General features: G+C 42.3%; 1 protein-coding gene and 1 pseudogene across 3 annotated transcripts; both read left to right on the top strand.

Annotated features, from left to right (window-relative positions):
* The first annotated feature begins 530 nt into the window (after positions 1-530).
* On the top strand, positions 531-9,724 carry LOC119013234. 3 transcript variants are annotated; one of them, XM_037087561.1, is made up of 5 exons: positions 531-987; positions 1,193-1,473; positions 1,553-1,705; positions 8,150-8,242; positions 8,503-9,724. In XM_037087561.1, the coding sequence occupies exons 2-5, from the start codon at positions 1,282-1,284 to the stop codon at positions 8,803-8,805; spliced, it is 741 nt and encodes a 246-aa protein (XP_036943456.1). In that variant the 5' UTR covers positions 531-987; positions 1,193-1,281; the 3' UTR covers positions 8,806-9,724. The 3 variants fall into 3 exon arrangements, with proteins under 3 accessions (XP_036943456.1, XP_036943455.1, XP_036943454.1); XM_037087560.1 differs by having other exon boundaries at positions 532-972; XM_037087559.1 differs by having other exon boundaries at positions 532-1,473.
* A 1,239-nt stretch (positions 9,725-10,963) lies between these two features.
* Positions 10,964-13,650, top strand: LOC119013752 (annotated as a pseudogene).
* The last annotated feature ends 4,868 nt before the right edge of the window (positions 13,651-18,518 follow it).

Below are 18,518 nucleotides of genomic sequence, written 5' to 3'. Positions count from 1 at the left end.
CCCGGGAGGAGCTCGGAGTAGAGCCGCTGCTCCTCCACATCGAGAGGAGCCAGTTGAGGTGGCTCGGGCATCTGTTTCGGATGCCCCCGGGACGCCTTCCTCGGGAGGTGTTCCTAGCATGTCCCACTGGGAGGAGACCCCGGGGAAGACCCAGGACACGCTGGAGCGACTATGTCGCCCAGCTGGCCTGGGAACGCCTTGGGATCCTCCCAGAAGAGCTGGAGGAAGTGTCCGGGGTGAGGGAAGTCTGGGTGTCCCTGCTCAGACAGCTGACCCTGCGACCTGGCTCTGGATAAGTGGAAGAAGATGGATGGATGGATGGATTTTGAGTGTAAAGTGTAGTCACATGAGAGCTGATAAACAGGAAACTTAACATGTGAAGCTGCACACACTGTAAACCCGGACTTCATATCTAATTAAACAATGTAATTACAATATACTTTAATTATTTAAGTGTGGTTGCATTACTATTCTTATGTAAGTATATTCTGTTGTATTACTATCAAATGTAAGTACATTCTCTTAATACCTAGACATATGTGAATGTACAAATAACTTTAAATTTAATGACTTAGAATTAGTAAGTTTTACTGGGTGTCAGACAACAGAGGCTCGTGATTGGCTATATCCTGACGCATTGAAGGTGACGCTCGGTGACGTTGCAGATGTCTGTGCTTTACCTGGAGCGGCTAGCAAGAGTGAAAATGTTGTATTGAACCGATTCGGCGGACATTTTATATACTTTTGGTCGGATTTTGTGTCATTCGAGAGGCTGTGAGCACAGAAGGTACCACGGAAAACGGCACTGCACTATAGGGGGAGAGAGGAGGACAGTATCGCGCTTCAACGGAGGAGAGAGGAGGTCGGCAACTACTCGCGCGGGGAAGAGACGAAGGCAGCACCGCGGGCCAGTGGGGAAGTGAGGACGGTAACAGGTGGCTGTCTGCTGAATCTGGACGTAAGGTGCTGCTGGTGAGACGTGGGAAAGTTCGTTTTCATCTAGTTCTGAAATTTTTCACGTTTTGCTTTTCATTGGATTTTTTTTGTCAAGTCATGAGGCGGGCGTTTTAGCTGGTTAGCTAACTCTGCTAAGATAGCTAAAAGCTACGTTTCTTACTCAAGGGGCTGTTTAAGCAGAGATGAACGTTGTTTAGTGCAGTTTAACATGACATTTTCACCTGTTGGCTGCCAGCGCATTCCACAGTGAGGCAGACACTGCACCAAGTTGAGCCCCCCGTGAACGCCTGCACCCAGAGAGAGCAGTAACATTAGCTGTAAGGGATGGATGACCACAACCTGGAAGGAGCTCGCCAGGTCATGATCAGTGAAATGATGAAGAGAAAGCCAAATGGACCCGTCATCAAGAAGGAGATGGATGTGACGTTTGCTCTTCGGAGAAAAGAAGTTGTCATAGACAAGCCTGCCATCAGCCAGATAATACGTCGATGGCCAGCTCTATTCACAGAAAGCCAGGTTTGTGTGACTGACAAAAATGACGATGGCTTTCTATAAATGTAATGTTGAATAAAATTGTACATTGTTTGCTATGCTGGTTTGTTATGAGTTCAACAGAGTGGTGGGGAAAAATCTTAGAGAGAACTTCTTTGATGCACTTGACCATCTCTCCCCAAGCCTGATGGACCTCTTCAGGAAGAAGAACGGCCTCACTGGCCAGCTTTTGGCTGAGCTTTTACATCAGACAAAGGTGCGTTGACCTCTCCTCGCCTCTACTCTCCTCTCCTCTCCTCCTCTCCTCTCCTCCTCTCCTCTCCTCTCCTCTCCTCTCCTCTCCTCTCCTCACCTGTCCTCTCCTCTCCTCTCCTCTCCTCACCTGTCCTCTCCTTTCCTCTCCTCTCCTCTCCTTTCCTCTCCTCTCCTCGCCTGTCCTCTCCTCTCCTCTCCTCGCCTGTCCTCTCCTCCTCTCCTCTCCTCCTCTCCTCTCCTCTCCTCTCCTTTCCTCTCCTCTCCTGTCCTCTCCTCTCCTCTCCTCTCCTCACCTGTCCTCTCCTTTCCTCTCCTCTCCTCTCCTTTCCTCTCCTCTCCTCACCTGTCCTTTCCTCTCCTCTCCTCTCCTCTCCTCGCCTGTCCTCTCCTCCCCTCTCCTCTCCTCTCCTCGTTTCCGTTTCCGGTGAGCGTGAGTGAGCGTGAGTGGTTGGTGGTGGAAGTGCGAAAGGCGCGGAGTTTCGAATCTGTCCTTTTTTTCGGATTTCACTTGGTTTTCTACTGTCCTTTATGTGCATGATCTGGTAAGTTGTTTCTCTTTATTTATATATTGAGTGGTTAAGGAGTAATCGGAGGGTTGTCAGGGGTTTTTGGAGGAATGGCGTCCTCCGGGACGCGTCCTCCGTCAATCCGGCACGGAGCGAGGATAGTCCCGCCGGATAATAATGTAACTGTGGAGGAAGTTCTGCTGGCGGTCGGTGAGCAGGTAGGACATGAAAATCTAATTTTTGCCTCAAGAATGAACAAAGCAGTGGTTGTGTTTCTGAAAGAGGAGCCTCTTGTTCATTCTTTGATTGGGAGCGGAGTGTTCATAAAGGAGATGTTTGTACAGGTGTCCCCGCTGTCGGTCCCGTCCACTCGGATCACCGTCTCAGGTGTTCCGCCATTCATCCCGAATGAGCTGCTGGAGAAGGAGCTCCGCAGGTTTGGGAAGTTTGCCAGCGCATTTAAAACTGTCAGTTTGGGATGTAGAGATCCCAAACTGAAGCATGTGCAGTCGCTAAGGCGACAGGTGTTCATGTTTTTGGACGCGCCTGATCAAACTTTAGACGTGTCTTTCAGAGTAAAGCATGACGAGAGCTCCTACATGGTTTATGCTAGCGCTGGACACATGAAGTGTTTTGAATGTGGTGATGTGGGGCACAAGCGCTTTGTGTGTCCGCACAAGCAGCAGGCTGCGGGGGCTGACGGTGCACCGGAGGATGGTGCGGGGGCGCCGGCTAATGGCGCGGGGGCGCCGGCGGAGGCCGGCCCAAGCGCTCCGGTGGCCCCTCCTACTGTGGCATCTAGTGCAGAAATGGAAGCAGAGCATGCAGAAAATAATGTAGATGGAGAGGAAAAGGGGAACAACGTATCAGTGGATGCAGACTTGAGTAACTCTCAGTTTGAGGCTGTTGCAGACAGCACTCGGGTGGCAGGTAGTGTTGAGGCTGCAGGAGCTGCAGGCAGCGTTGAGGCTGCAGGAGCAGCAGGAGCTGCGGGCAGCGTTGAGGCTGCAGGAGCTGCAGGCAGCGTTGAGGCTGCAGGAGCAGCAGGCAGCGTTGAGGCTGCAGGAGCAGCAGGAGCTGCAGGCAGCGTTGAGGCTGCAGGAGCAGCAGGAGCTGCAGGCAGCGTTGAGGCTGCAGGAGCAGCAGGAGCTGCAGGCAGCGTTGAGGCTGCAGGAGCAGCAGGAGCTGCAGGCAGTGAAGGGCAGGATGCAGAGTGCAGCCAGGTTTCAGTGGAAGGAGAGCAGATGGAGGATGACTCTGAGTCAGACTCGGTGTCCATCAGTGATACCTCCATCAGAAACACTGACATTTACTCAGCAGAAGAAATTAACCACTTTCTAGATGTCACTTATAAAAGATCAATTAAAGTAAGTGACTACTTCAGTGATACTGATAAATTTATTAGATCCGTTGGTTTACTGAAGAGACAGGTTGGGTTCGACATCCTGGACGAAAAGAAACGCTTCCGTCTCAAGAAGCACATCACATCATTAAGAAAAGAAGCAAAAAGTAAGACTGTAAAAACAAAAAGGAAGTAAATGATCATGTCTCACAGGGGGTTTTCCTTTCTTTACTGCTCTTTGCTTGTGTCATCTTGCCTGTTTTTCCTTTTTCATTTTTTCATGCAGAGCCTTAAAATAGGTTCCCTAAACATTAATGGTGGGAGAGACAAGAGTAAAAGAGCATTGATTTCTGAGGTCTCAACCCTAAAAAGAGTTGATGTGCTCTTCTTACAAGAGACACATACGATCCCATCTGATGAGACAGATTGGGGCTTATGGTGGGGGAGCTCGGTTTTCCTCAGCCATGGAACTAACGTTAGTGCAGGGGTAGCAGTTTTGTTCAAATCAACTGTAAATGCAACCTTTTTATCTACTATAGAAATCGTAAAAGGTCGTTTACAAATTGTCAGGGCAAAAATTAATAATTTAATTGTCTGTTTTGTAAACATATATGCTCCGAATCAGGGAACAGAGCGACTTGCTTTCTTCTCTTTATTAAAAACGGAGCTGATTAAATATCATCAGGACCAGCTTGTCATTGGTGGTGACTTTAATTGCACCACAGACTTCTTAATGGACAGGACAGGTGAAGAACCACACCCACAGTCATCACAGAGTCTTAACAGCATCATCACACAACTGGATCTTATAGATACATGGAGGGTTAAAAATCCACAGGCTAGACAATACACATGGGTGAGGGTCAATAAAAACAGTGTTTGTGCAGCCAGGCTAGATAGAATATACATTTCTCAAAATCTTACTTCTAGATTATCATATAGTAACATCAGTCCAGTTGGCTTCACTGACCACCACCTTGTGAGTAGTGATCTAGTCATTTTGCCAGGTGAACGAGTTAAATCGCACTGGTTTTTTAACAACAAGCTCTTGCAGGATAATACGTTCAACCAGACTTTTGTGCAATTTTGGCAACTCTGGAAAACAAAAAAATCTGAGTTTAGTTCTTTGAAGATGTGGTGGGAGGTTGGAAAGGCACAAATCCGTGTCTTTTGCCAACAATACACCTCCCATTCCACAAATACAATCAAGACGGTGGTCAGGGAACTCGAAAATAGCATCAGACAAATAGAAGAGCACTTGCATGGCGATACAAGTCCAAGTATGGGTCAGGTCTTAAAACAAAAAAAGATGGCACTGAGCTCCTTCCTGCAGGAGAGAGTGAAGGGGGCTCTTGTCAGGTCTCGATACCTGAAGCTAAAAGACATGGATGCCCCGAGTTCTTTTTTCTTTGACTTGGAGAGATCTGTGGCGCAAAGAAAGCAAATGACCTGCCTTGAACTCCCTGGAGGCAAAGTGACTACTAATCCAGAGGAGATGAGAAGACATGCTTCAGATTTCTACACTAGTCTGTTTGGGAGAGAGAGCTGCAACATGGATTCCTGCAGGGAGCTTCTGGAAGGGCTTCCTCAGCTGAGCCAGGAGGTAAAAGCAACTCTGGATGGTGAGCTGACGCTGGAGGATCTGACAACTGCTGTCAACCAGATGGCGACAGGCCGGGCTCCAGGAATCGATGGCCTCTCTGCGGATTTCTTCCAACGATTCTGGAATATCCTTGGTCCTGATCTGCATGAGGTTCTATCCGAAAGTTTTAAAACTGGAACTCTTCCTGTCTCATGCCAAAGAGCAGTACTTTCTTTGTTGCCTAAAAAAGGTGATTTGGCGCTACTTAAGAACTGGAGACCAGTAGCTCTCCTCTGTACAGACTATAAGGTGCTCTCTAGAGCACTATCGAACAGACTGAAGGATGTTCTGGAACATGTTGTACATAGAAACCAGACCTATTGTGTTCCTGAAAGGACGATAATGGACAATATTTTTATTGTTAGGGATGTGATTGATGTTTGCAATTCGCACAATGTTAATTTGGGTATTGTTTCTTTGGACCAGGAAAAGGCTTTTGATAGGGTGGATCACTCGTTTTTGTTTTCTGCACTTAGGGCTTTTGGTTTTGGTGATAATTTTCTGGAGTGGGTTGGTTTATTATATAGGGGTGCACAATGTATGGTGAAGATGGGGGGGGGGGCTGGGTCGGCCGATTCCCGTGCAGAGAGGGATAAGGCAGGGCTGTCCCATTTCGGGTCAGCTCTACAGCCTAGCCATTGAGCCCTTGCTATGCAAGTTGAGAGAGCGGCTTAGTGGTCTCTCAATGCCAGGGTCCCACAGTCTTGAACATCCTCCTCTTGTTGTTTCTGCTTATGCAGATGACATAAACGTGTTTGTTACCAGCCAGGAGGATGTGCAACATTTGAGGGAAACCCTGGACATGTTCAAAAATGCTTCATCTGCACGGGTAAACTGGTCAAAGAGTGAGGCGTTATTGGTGGGGCCGTGGAAAGATCAGATAGCTCCCAGTTTGCCTGGTGGACTTGAGTGGGGTAGAGAAGGTCTGAAGGTTCTGGGGGTTTACGTTGGAACAAAGAACTTTGAAAAAAAGAACTGGGAGGGAGTGAAGGAGAAAGCGTGTGCTCGGTTATCTAAATGGAAATGGTTGCTACCACAGCTGTCATATAGGGGGAGAGTCCTGGTTGCCAATGGCTTGGTTGCTTCGACTCTCTGGCATAAACTCATGGTTCTGACCCCACCGAGAGACCTGGTGGATGAAATTCAACGTGCCATCCTGGATTTCTTTTGGTCTGGGAAGCACTGGATGCGGGCAGCAGCCCTCTATTTGCCTGTGGCTGAAGGAGGACAGGGCCTCATTAACATCTGGGCAAAAGTTGCGTCCTTCAGACTTCGGACTGCTCAGAAACTCCTTTATAACTGCAGCCCAAGCTGGTGTGACACAGCTCGCCTGCTGCTGAGGAGAGCTGGGCATCTGGGCTATGACAAGCATCTTTTCCTTTTGAAGCTAGAGGACGTTGACATCAGTGGACTAACACCTTTTTACACTTCTGTTCTGCAGGCTTGGCAGGTTTTTAAGATCAAACGCAATGAGAACGAGACTCGGGGTATGTGGTTGTTTGAGGAACCCTTGCTCTTCAGCGAACTGCTGAAGAGTCAGACGTTGCAATCTGCCAGCCTGAGAACCAAATTCAGAGTGGCCGGCTGCACCAAACTGGGCCACCTACTGAGGATGACGTCAGCATCTGTTGATGCACCGAGGGACAGCAGTAACATCACCTCCAGCAGGATAATTAAAAGAGTGTTGGAGGAAGTCTGTGCCGCCCTGCCACCACCGCTGAGAACATTTGTGAAAAACCGTTCGAACTGTGAACAGTGGAGCGAAGAGGGTGAGTACGTCTTTCCTTCTGTGTCCGTCACTCCTGCTCTGGGAGAATGGCAGCAGGGAGGAGGACAGTTGCTGTCTTTTGAAAATCCTCGTCTAGATAAGTTTAAGGATGCAGGAACAAAAGACCTTTACCAGGCCTGTGTGAAGGTTCTCAACCTGAGCACTTTGGCAGGAGTGAGGGAGTCGAAGTGGGCCGAGTTTTTGGGTCCAGACGTTTCCCCGAAAGGCAGTTGGCGGTCTCTGTACAAGCTGCCCGTTGAAAAGCGGACAGCAGACCTCCAGTGGAGGATTGTACATGGAGCGATAGCTACAAACAGATACAGAGCACACCTTGATCCTGAGCTGAGGGAGGAATGTGGGTTCTGCGCACAAACAGAAACACTTGAGCATTTGTTTGTTGAGTGTCCTCGACTTGGTGAAATGTTCGTTGTTTTAAAAAAGTGGTTTGAGGGACTGGGGGAGGATTTCAGTTTTGCTTTATTTATCTTTGGTCCAAAATATTGTGCGAAAAGAAAGACTGTGCACACCCTGATGAACTTTCTGAGTGCATCTGCTAAGCTAGCTATCTGGCTGACTCGCAGGAATCTCGCTCAGGGCGTCGGAAGTGTGGAGCTGCTGCCGGTCATGAAGGGATTGGTGAAAGCCCGACTGAATGTTGAACATGCTTATTTTAAAATGGTGAACAACACTCTGGCTTTCAGTCAGATATGGGCTGTGGGCGGAGTTCTCTGCTCTGTGGGGGTGGATGGGGAATTAAGTTTTTGTTTTTGAAATCTTTTTGTTTTGGCCTCAAATGAAGAGGTGACAGTGAAATGGTTTCCCCTGAAAACTGTAAATAAAGGGATTTTTAAAACCTCAAAACCTCTCCTCGCCTCTCCTCTCCTCGCCTGTCCCCTCCTCTCCTCTCCTCTCCTCTCCTCTCCTCGCATGTCCTCTCCTCTCCTCACCTGTCCTCTCCTCTCCTCGCCTCGCCTCGCCTCGCCTCTACTCTCCTCGCCTCTACTCTCCTCCCCTTTTCTCACCTCTTCTCTGCTCTCCTCTTCCCTTGACTTTCCTCTCCATTCTCAACCTCTCTGCTTTGCTCTCCTTGTTTCATTGTTCCTCTTCTATCCCTCACCCTTCTGTTCTCTGCCTTTCCTGTCATGTAATGTTGCAAAACTGTGTGCTCTATGCCCACTATCCTCCAGACCACCGAACCAACAGACATCAGGTGCCTCTGTCTTCGGGGACTGGCAGTCATCTTGGGGGATGATCCATCTGCTTTCTTCAAGACCTCCTCCGTAAGTAGCTTTCTTTTTTGTAAATCCTGCAGGTGCATATTTTGTTTTTCAATTTCAGCCATTAATGAAGACTTGTCTGCTACTGATTTCCAGAATCATCTGATCAGTATTCAATGTCTCACAGACTTGAACCTTAATTTTATAGCCACATTTTGAACTAAAAACATTTTTTGACTACATCTATCATTGATGTATGACACAACATAAACTGAAAAAAAAATTGATGTTCTCTTCTTGTCAATCTATTTTTTTGCTGTTAGGATGCAACTGACAAAGACTCCTACAGTCAGACTTCAGTGGGAATCCTCTGCATTGGTCAAGAAAGTTCTCAGCTCAACCCATCCAGAGTGGGGATCATCTTGGAGGGGACTGTGGTAATGGATGAACTGGCAAACCTGCCTCAGGCCTTCTTTGTCCTTTTTGGCCTGATTTATGCCCTGCACCTTGACTACCCCAAGTGTATGAAAAATACCTTCCACTTTGTTCAGCAGGTAATGTTCAACCTGGGTAAAAGTGAGCTGGCACCCAAAATACAAACCTTGAAAAATCAGCTCTCAGAGTAAAACAGGGTTCGAATAGGTAAACTACTGCTCCAGATATTCAGCACACTTGTATACTAACATGTTTACTGGTGTGCTGTTTGCAGTGCATGTTTTATGGTGTTAGCACTGATTTTACAGTTCTGTTTTACAAGGTCCCTGTTTGATACAGACTTGCAGCAAATAGGGTTAAAGGGATAATTAATTATTTTTTTTATTTGGGGTTATATGAGGTACTTATGACCTCCGCAGCTGCAGATTCATCCAAGCAGCAAGCAAGCATACCAAAAATTGCTTCAGGACACTTTTACGAAAGTGCTGAAAAGGTCTGAATAAGTGTTATAACTCTGATGTATTTGCCATAAATTAGATGTTCACTTAAATTTTCTCAATGACCAGCTTTTAAAAATTTCTAAACGTTTTTCCCATCTTCACTGGGGCCAGGGAAAAGTTAACATTGTTATTGTGTGCATTACACCATCTTTGTTTAATTGTGTATTCAGACATATTCGGTCTCTCAGAAACAAGCAGATGCTTTTAGTTGCCGATTGTCTCCTGACAATTCTCATTTTCAAATATTTTTCTGTGTTCAAGTGAGTAATTGTTAAATGTTCATTGGGACCAAACAGAGATGTTACTAGGTGCTACTGTGTTCACTAACAATGTATATTTTGCATTTCATAATGGAAATTTACAAAGGTTATTCTCTCTGAGAAAAAAAAAACAAAATGCTGAGTACACTGTGAGCCTTTGCACTGTATTTATTTTTCATTAGTAATTTGTTTTAGATTTTTTTTTTTTTTTTTACAAAGTTTAGTTTTAAGTTTTTTGATTATGTGGAGATTTATGTAACTGATTTTTTTTAAATACGTGCATTGCAGACAGTGTAATGTATGATTGTCTCATTTGTTGAACGTTTCTAAAATAAAACAGAAAAAGAATATACTTCTGTTTTGCTTTACTTTAACTTAAGATACTGAGTAGGGTAAATGGGTAAAACAATTGATATTACAAATTATTTTAAGTTAAATCAACTTTGAATTTAGTGCATTGAACTTAAGGGTAGTAAGTAGAATAAAAGTTGATATTACAAATGATTTTAAGTTAAATCAACTTGGCACTTAGTGTATTAAACTTAAAATTTTTAGTTAAATGCACTCAAGTTTTCATTACACATTACTTAATTATTTTAACGTAACGGGTTTCCTCAAATTTTTCAAGTAGATTCAACTTATCCGGGCTTACAGTGCAGGGAAAGATTGGCATCACGGAGGCACACAGTTTTTCAACCGTTCGTTTGTGTGTGTGTTCATCTGAGATGGTTTTCTGTTATATCATAACATTCGTCTTTTTGGTTTACGTCATATTTGCAAGTTGGTTTCAGTTTAGTCACTCAATACAGCCAGTTTTCTGTAAATATTTTTTCTCCGCATTTAATTAATGGTAAACGCATACGTCATTGCGGACCTCATCATTTTGCACAATGACTTGCTGTAAATTACCTCGTATTCCCTCAAGTTGCAATACTGTGTATAGATTGCCACTACAGTTTTTATGAGAAGTCTCAAAATATTTCTGGTTCATAATGAGACTATGGCACGATAAATTAGACTGTGGGGTTGCTACATTCTGGGTAATTAATGGAGAACACTGATATTAATGTTAGAACCCTTTATGGGTTAAGTTGAAAGACAATTCTGGTATAAAGAAGTTTTATGTTGGCAAACCAGTACTGCAGAGACATAAAACTTATTTGTAGTATTTAGTTGCACTAGGGCTTGTGATAATCACTCACCCTCTCTTCTAAGGTTATCATCTCAACATCTTAGCCGTGATCTATGCTGACTAAAAATGTTAACATTGTTCAGCCCTCTGAACAATGCCTGCTTTTCTCACTCCACTGGCCTTGCTTTGAGCTTGTAACAATAACTCTGTGACATGTTATTTGTTTAGGGCTCCTAAAAAAATAACATGTCACCGAGTTATGAAATTTCTTACTGTGTATATACATTTTTTTATCAAAGCTGTTGTCTTAATATCTAATGTATCTAGATACAAAGACATCTCAAGAGGAGCATTAGAAACATCAGAATTTGTCAAATGTCATATCATATTCCACAGTCAGCGAGGTGTGCTAAGTAATCCATATGATTTTACACATGTAAGACACCTCTGTCAAGACATGGAAGAGACCCAGTGGGTTTTAACAACTAAGGTGCGAGTGACTTTGGAATCTTACTGTAAACAGATACTTTTCTAAGTTACAATATATCTGACAAGAAAAAAGCAATTACATTGACTTAGTACACTCCCGAATTAGAAGTCTATCATCCTCACCAAGGTAGAGGCAAAGTGCCTTGAGAACTGCTGCCTTTTTGAGATTAACATCACTTGTTGCCTGTGTGAAGAGATTCCACTGACTAAAATTCAGAAACACATAAATAACTACACAAAATTTTTCCAATATCCAACCTGTGGTAGAAACACAGACTTCCAATCAGCTTTGTCAAGTTTGATCTGCATAGCTCAAAATCATGTCAAACATACTGTAAAAGGTCATCCTTTTTAAATTGTGTCTTTATTTTCTATTAGACAAACATTGTCAGGTTACTACAGCTGCTGTTCCCAACAAAAACTCCACATCATGTTATGAATTTGTGCTTTTATTTGATAGGTTGTGTCTATTCTTTTTACTTTCTGCTGTATTGTTGTGTATGCAGTGCTACTTGGCATGTGGGCTTTGTTTTGACAAAAGAAGTTTTATTTTGCTTTTCAGTCCACGAGAGCAGGGAATGGAGAGAGGTTTATTCCACCCTGTATCTTTGTATGTTATTTGTAGCTGAATGGATATTGTAGTAATGTTGTAAGCTTACTTAGAGGTGGCGGTGAAACACATGCGTATGGACAAAGTGGCTCAGTGGGGCACTCTAGTGTGATTTACCTGCGTTGTCACTTACACAGTTGTTGTTTGCAAATTAGGTTCAGATTTTTTACTACTTCAGTTGCTTTATTAAATTGTTAAACCTTTATTCAAATGGGTTATCTCTGTCAGTGTGGCACTGTGGTTCTCCTGGAGATTGTGCTGTTAAAGAAGGTGGCTGGGACTTTCGGAGGAGTGGTGCAGCTGTTAGACTGGTGGAAGTGTGTGGACTTGTGGAAGTGTGTGGACTTGTGGAAGTGTGTGAATTCCTGAGTCTGCTCAGGACCTTTTTGATTACATCACAGAGCGCGGTGCACTGGATGAAGTGGTGGCTCAGGGCTTCTTCCTGCAGGTGGCACCTGCAGCATTTTCCACAGAAAAAGCAAGAATGAGAACCTGCTGGTGGACATGAGGACCGGACAGATCAAACTTATCGATTTTGGCTCAGGTGCCTTCATCAAAGATACTGCCTACATTGACATGAATAGTGAGTCTGAACATCCTGAAAAATCATCATCAAGGCACTGTTTTCTGTTAGTTTGGCTTTGTAGGGTTGTTACTACAAACATGGAAAACAATCTGAAAGTGTCTCAGATATTTGGACAGATTACATGAATTCTGAATGTAAATTCCAAGTTTATACACATTGATGTGTAGCCAGCATCACCATGAGGACCAATTATAAGACTTTTTGGTACATATGTAGGATAAATGGTTTGGGCTATTCTCGAGTGTAATGAAATTGCTCTGGGAACTGTGGATGTCTTTTGGCAAATGATGAGAGTATTTTAGTGTACTTTTTTTTAGGGAAAAGTGGGTACATTCCTGGGACATTGATGCATTCTGTCCAGTTCCTTAAGGGGCCTCCTTAAGGGGCTGACTTATTGTTAGGGTCCTGGTTACATTCGGCTAGAAGTGATACCTTATAAAAATATCTTAAAAAATTCATCCAGCCCTACCTCCTATAGTACACAAGTCAGGTCCTGCATTAGTCCTGTTTTGGGTGAGGACAGATGAGCAGCATCTTTGCTCTGCTCAGGAAGTATTTTCCAAAAACACCAGCTGCTACTCTTATGACCTGCAGCCCAATTGCTCTATGCTGATATATATATATATATATATATATATATATATATATATATATATATATATATATATATATATATATATATACATATACATATATATATATATATATATACCGTATTTTTCGGACTATAAGTCGCTCCGGAGTATAAGTCGCACCAGCCAAAAAATGCATAATGAATAATGAAGAAGAAAAAAACATATATAAGTCGCACTGGACTATACGTCGCATTTTTTCGGGGACATTTATTTCATAAAATCAGAGACCTTATAGACAATTCATCTTGAGCGGTAAATTACAGTAATAACAATAGATTAGAGAACAACGGGCTGTAACACATTAACAGATATTCACATAACTATAACGTAACCAACATAAATTTACAAAACTCTCGAGCTCACTCCAAATCATTAAATCCATTGAATTCTTCATCCTCGGTGTCACTTCTGAGCAACTCTGCCAACTCCGGAGGTAAACAGAGCTTCTTCGTCTTCTGCAGATAATAGGCGTAGCAGATAATGGCACACTAGCCTAGGGCGCCCCCTCGCGGCTGTCAGCATGAACATGTGAAATTACCTACATATTTTAATATATAAGTCGCATCTGAGTATAACCATAACCAGCCAAACCATGAAAAAAAGTGCAACTTATAGTCCGAAAAATACGGTATATATATATATACCTGATGCCTGCTTTCTCCAGGTACACTACCTTCTACCATGGTCACTGTGCCACTGTCTGGTCGCTTGGCATGTTGCTTTATGACATGGTGTGTGGGGACATCCCCTTCAAAAACGTTGAAAACATCCTGAGAGGACAGATTTACTTCAGATGCAAAACCTCTACTGGTCTGTCGGAGTGACATGGGGTACATACGTTCGACTCAATTAGAGCACCCAAAGGCTTTGTGGAGAAGATAACTAAATAAAAAATTATAAGTGGATAAATAAAAATCACAATGAGGATCTCAAGGCTCTGTAGAGAGCTACAGTCCGGATGGCCTTCCTGTTCGTTAGTCCTGTTAATGTATCAAAATATATCCTCATTTCATTTTTAAATTGGTGTACATTGGGTTTTATTTCAGTCCATTTGCATTTATGTACACAAAATCGTCCAAATAATATAAAAAGGTTTAACAGAAAGACATGACTTTGGTCCATAACTTTTTCCTCAAAGTAAAAAATAACATCCCTTTTTTGCAGGTTGATCTGAATCCCACATAGTGATTCAAACATATTTTCAACATCAATCCAGAAGAACTTTACATATATACAATCATAAAATAAATGTGCAATCGTTTCTGTCTCAGTTTTACAGAATACACAGCAAGGAGAGATCAGGTCTGTATTTTTTGAGAAAATTCATTGGGTAAATTAGGTTTATCATTTTATAATGAACATCATTCATCATTCAATTCTCCAATTCTCAATCTGCAGTCGATCTTTATTGGGTTTAGGTATCAAGGTGATTAGGCCTTGGCACATTGTTGCAGGGAGCTTACCAACTTCTATGGCCTCCTTAAAGACATACAAAGCAAAAATCCCAGTGTATATTGTACTCTTTAAGTGTACATTTAACACCAGTTTCGGTGTCTATATAGGTCCAAGAGTTCGGTGTTCAGTGAACACTGTCAAAAGTGTAAACTATATACTCCAAATAAAGTTACATTTGAACCCTTACAGTGTGCAATTGTACTCCCTCACTGGTACTTTTAGACACTATTCCAGTGCTTTTCAACACCTGCAGTGTAAACCTAGAACTCCAAGAGAGTAAAAGATATACTCTGAGTAAGTGTTTTATAGAACTCTGCAGAGCTTATCATTTTACACTCTGGGAATGACAATATACTCTATAATTGGTGTACCCTTAACACTTTTAAAGTGAATTATGATCACATTGACAATATATAATCCACACATTCTTTTCTTGAAAACGTAACATTATCTTTATTATAATATAATAGACATTAACAAATGTCTTAACATTATGGAAGTATACAGTCGGCTCTTATTACAATGACATCAGTTTTATTTTAGTAGTCTATGCATTACATCATAGAATAAACAAACACCAGTCAGATTATCCCTTGGTAGTAAACAAAAAACTGTTGATTATTTTTTGTCACTGCAATATCCCTGACAAAATCCCTCTTTGAATTACTAGTGCTCCACTACAGCTCAGCAAGGAAACATTGTCTGCTGAAACACAGATACTGTAACTTTGGGAGATACAGCCTTCAAAAATCTAAACCTGTCCTTTAAAGAACAATATACTCAGCCTGTTAATGTACAACATGACATTCAGCTGGTGCTGCAGTACTGTCAACAGGTGTAATCTGAAACTGAACCATAAATTAGTTCATACACCAAACATCAAACACTGCCAAAGTTACAAAGCCACGGTGCAAAATAAGCTTGACAAATTATTTTTTTTATATCATCACTGAGATTTAAAAAAGAGAAGAAGTGTAAAAGATCAAACATAAAATTTAAAACCTTTCGCCAGCTCCGGTCCGCTGCTCTCTGTGGTTTGAGAGGTCCTTCTCTTGACTCCACTGTTATTGCCAGAACTGAGTCCTCGCTGTGTGTTTTTTAGTTTCCATGCAATGTAGCCCTCATTGCTCTCTGCATCAAAGAAATGCTCCTAAGTTGAAAATAAATAAAAGAAATTTAAGCATGATTATACACCTAGTAAAAGGAAAATGCATCAAAACATTGGCTGTCAACTTGGCTGTCAATTTCAAGAATGTTGACTGCCGACTTGCTGCCTGTACAACACCACCTGTCTATATTACTCATAATAATTTAATTTAATAATCTGAGTTAGGGAACGTCTCAATAAAAAAACACTTAGATAGCCCTTTTTGGAGTAGGGATCTCTTAGGGAAGGGATCAGTGTTACAATCCCCAATGCATATTGTGTCCTCTTGTCCTTTGGTGGATCACTTCTGTGGGTGTAATGGATAGGTTGCATTGATGGCAAGAAACTCCATTACATGTTTTTCATGAACAACATGTTTGCAATCAAATACTATGAATGAGCCTTTATAACTAAATAATGCACCTTGAAGCATTTTACATACCCATACTTTTCCAACATATCAGCAACAACGGCGTTGACAAGTTCACAGCGTGTTCGGTCCTTCATCTGTCCTTTAGTCGCATATTCTGCAAGTATTTTGTCCCCTCCAGGCTTTTGTTCCAGAACTCTCTCGACAAGCTTGAAAACAAGAAAAATATAAGAAAAAATAAGATCACACCCCACCCCAAAAATATGATGTCAAAAACATACATCATAATGAGAAGGAACATCCAAAAAACACCACCTCTTTGGCTCGTGAAGAACTGTCATCAACATGCTGACTTCTTGGGGGGCTCAGAATGCAATCATCGATGCGCTGTCTTTTGGGAGACATCAGAAAAGCATCACTATCCGACAAGTGTGATGATAGTGACAAGGTGTCTGTGCATGATGATGCAGGAGAGTCTGAAAAGAGGGAACACATCATTTTCAAAAACACATTTCACATCTGATTTCATTAATTGACTCACAGTTTCAAAGAAGAAGAGGTGAGGGCATGGAAAGACATGGTGAAAATGTGCATGTGTCTTTCATCCATATACCATTAATAGACTACAATCAGTTTTGATGGTTAATGTCGCTACATTTTAGGCAATTTAGGCTACAACAGACAGTCTTCTTGGTGGCAACTAAGTGCCGAGATCTGTATTCTTATCAGTTGATATTTTCATAAGTAAATGGATTGGTTCTGTAAGTAATGAAAAACAAATTCTGCCTAAATGATCAAATTAAATTTTAAAGGGAAAATTGGTGAGTACCTTATTAATTGTGTGATTAAAAGCCAATTACAATGATCAGATATTGATAGTGTAAGCCTGAAATGCACAATTTGATCAAACGACGACTTACCACTGACAGAAAGATTGTCAACAATCGTCCACTGGGTGTCAGATTTTTCCTCCAGGATGTCACTGAAGACCTCTTCATCAACCTCTGTTCCACTCTCATCCAGCAAATATATGTCCTTCTCAGCAGGTATACTGAACCTCATTTTAGCTTCGAACACAGAAAAAAGGATACATTAAGCTTGGGTACATCTCTTATTGTAACTTAGTGTTACAATAAGAGATTTTTGTGACTAAAATGCAACAACCTGAGAATACAAATTACGTGTCAGTAGTATAGTGGATAAAAGTGAACACATACTATGTCTTAATAGCTCTCAGTTTGACTAGATGTTTATTTACCTGTAGGGAGCTTATCTTTTTTAATTAAGAATGGCTGTCCATTGCTTCCATCAACAGCCAATATACAGTACAACCTTTAGGCTACTTGCAGCATAGACATTAGCTTACCCTCCTTGAGAAATTCTGAGAGAGAGGCTCCATGTAGTTTGATGTACTTCTTCTTTCCTTTATACTGCACCTTGAACAGCATGGCTGTAGGTTTTCCACGACTACAACATGAAGACAAAATTGCATTAGTGGACACAAAAGTACAAAACCAGGCCTTGTACACAACTTAATTCTACCTCATGACTGGACGCGGTCAGGCCAGGTGAGATGGAGAATACACACCCAACACTGAAGAAAGGTACAGGCAACACGAGGTTCAAGGGCTATGCTATGCTAACTGCGACCCGAGCACATGCTGTCACCCTGCTCACTGCCACGGTCTTCGGTCCTCTTATCGCTCTTACTCTCACTGACGGTCGTGTATGAGTCCGACAAGCCCGCTCTTCATTCGGACACTACTTTTCTCCGGTGTTAAATATGTGCAGTGGTAGCGACATATTTACGGTCTGGAGCATACATGCATTAGAGCGGGAGTCGGAAGCTTTGAAGTAGCTTCAGCGATATTAGCTCAGCGGGAGAGAGCTAATGCTAACAGGCAATTCGTATTTTTCTCATGTTGAATAACCTGCTACACTATGGCTTACGTTACGACCGCAATTAAAATTCTAAAAAGTTTGACATTTGCAGTGACTTTACAACTAATAGAGTAAGCTAGCTAAACTAAACTGAAGCCACCTTATTGCCTCTTTAAGTAATGTTGGCGCTTTTAATTATTAATGATAGTTATGAGACTCAAAACGTGAAGAATTATTTGATATTCTCGACATTATTTACTTTATAGTTTCTCACCTGCAGTCCGACGGAGCTTTTGCATAGATGTATAATCCGTAGGCTGTGGATGGGGGGAGAGACAGGCTGGTGCAGGTCCGTTGCTGCACTGCTCCGACATGAAATATAACACCCACCGTGCCGACCAATGAGAGGGCGCAGAGAGCTGATGACAAAATCGAAATCTAAATGGTGATGCGGCCGGGAAAGACTCAATCAACAAATAGACTCCAATAGAGTCCACCAATGCAAAATAAACACTGCAATTACTCTACTCTTACACTCTACTTGGAAAGAACATCTGAGAGTGATTCTGGCTCAGCCTGAGGAGTGTACTCTGTGCTCTTTTTTCCTTTGCCAATTCCTTTCCCCTTTTAATTGCCATGTTACGAATCAAGAATTTTGTATATTCCCAGTGTTTGCCATATATTTTCTCTTCTTGAGCTTTCTTCCAATTATCATCTATGATTTCTATGACTTTTTCTTTGAAAGACTTATCACACAAAAGCGTATTGTTTAATTTCCAGTAGTCAGAGTTACCTTTAACTGGAAGGTTCCTTATATACAATGTCAGAGAAACAATTTT

The sequence above is a fragment of the Acanthopagrus latus genome, chromosome 23 (assembly GCF_904848185.1).
Source record: "Acanthopagrus latus isolate v.2019 chromosome 23, fAcaLat1.1, whole genome shotgun sequence".
Taxonomy (NCBI): Eukaryota; Metazoa; Chordata; class Actinopteri; order Spariformes; family Sparidae; genus Acanthopagrus; species Acanthopagrus latus.
The sequence above is the reverse complement of the archived record's forward strand: the minus strand, read 5'-3'. Positions and strand labels throughout refer to the sequence as shown.

Excerpts from the sequence above, each read along its gene's own strand:
- LOC119013234 (XM_037087561.1), top strand. The coding sequence starts at position 1,282 with ATGGATGACCACAACCTGGAAGGAGCTCGCCAGGTCATGATCAGTGAA. Across the intron at positions 1,474-1,552 it reads CTCTATTCACAGAAAGCCAG|GTTTGTTATGAGTTCAACAG; the intron begins GTTTGTGTGACT and ends TTTGCTATGCTG. Across the intron at positions 8,243-8,502 it reads CTTTCTTCAAGACCTCCTCC|GATGCAACTGACAAAGACTC; the intron begins GTAAGTAGCTTT and ends TTTTGCTGTTAG.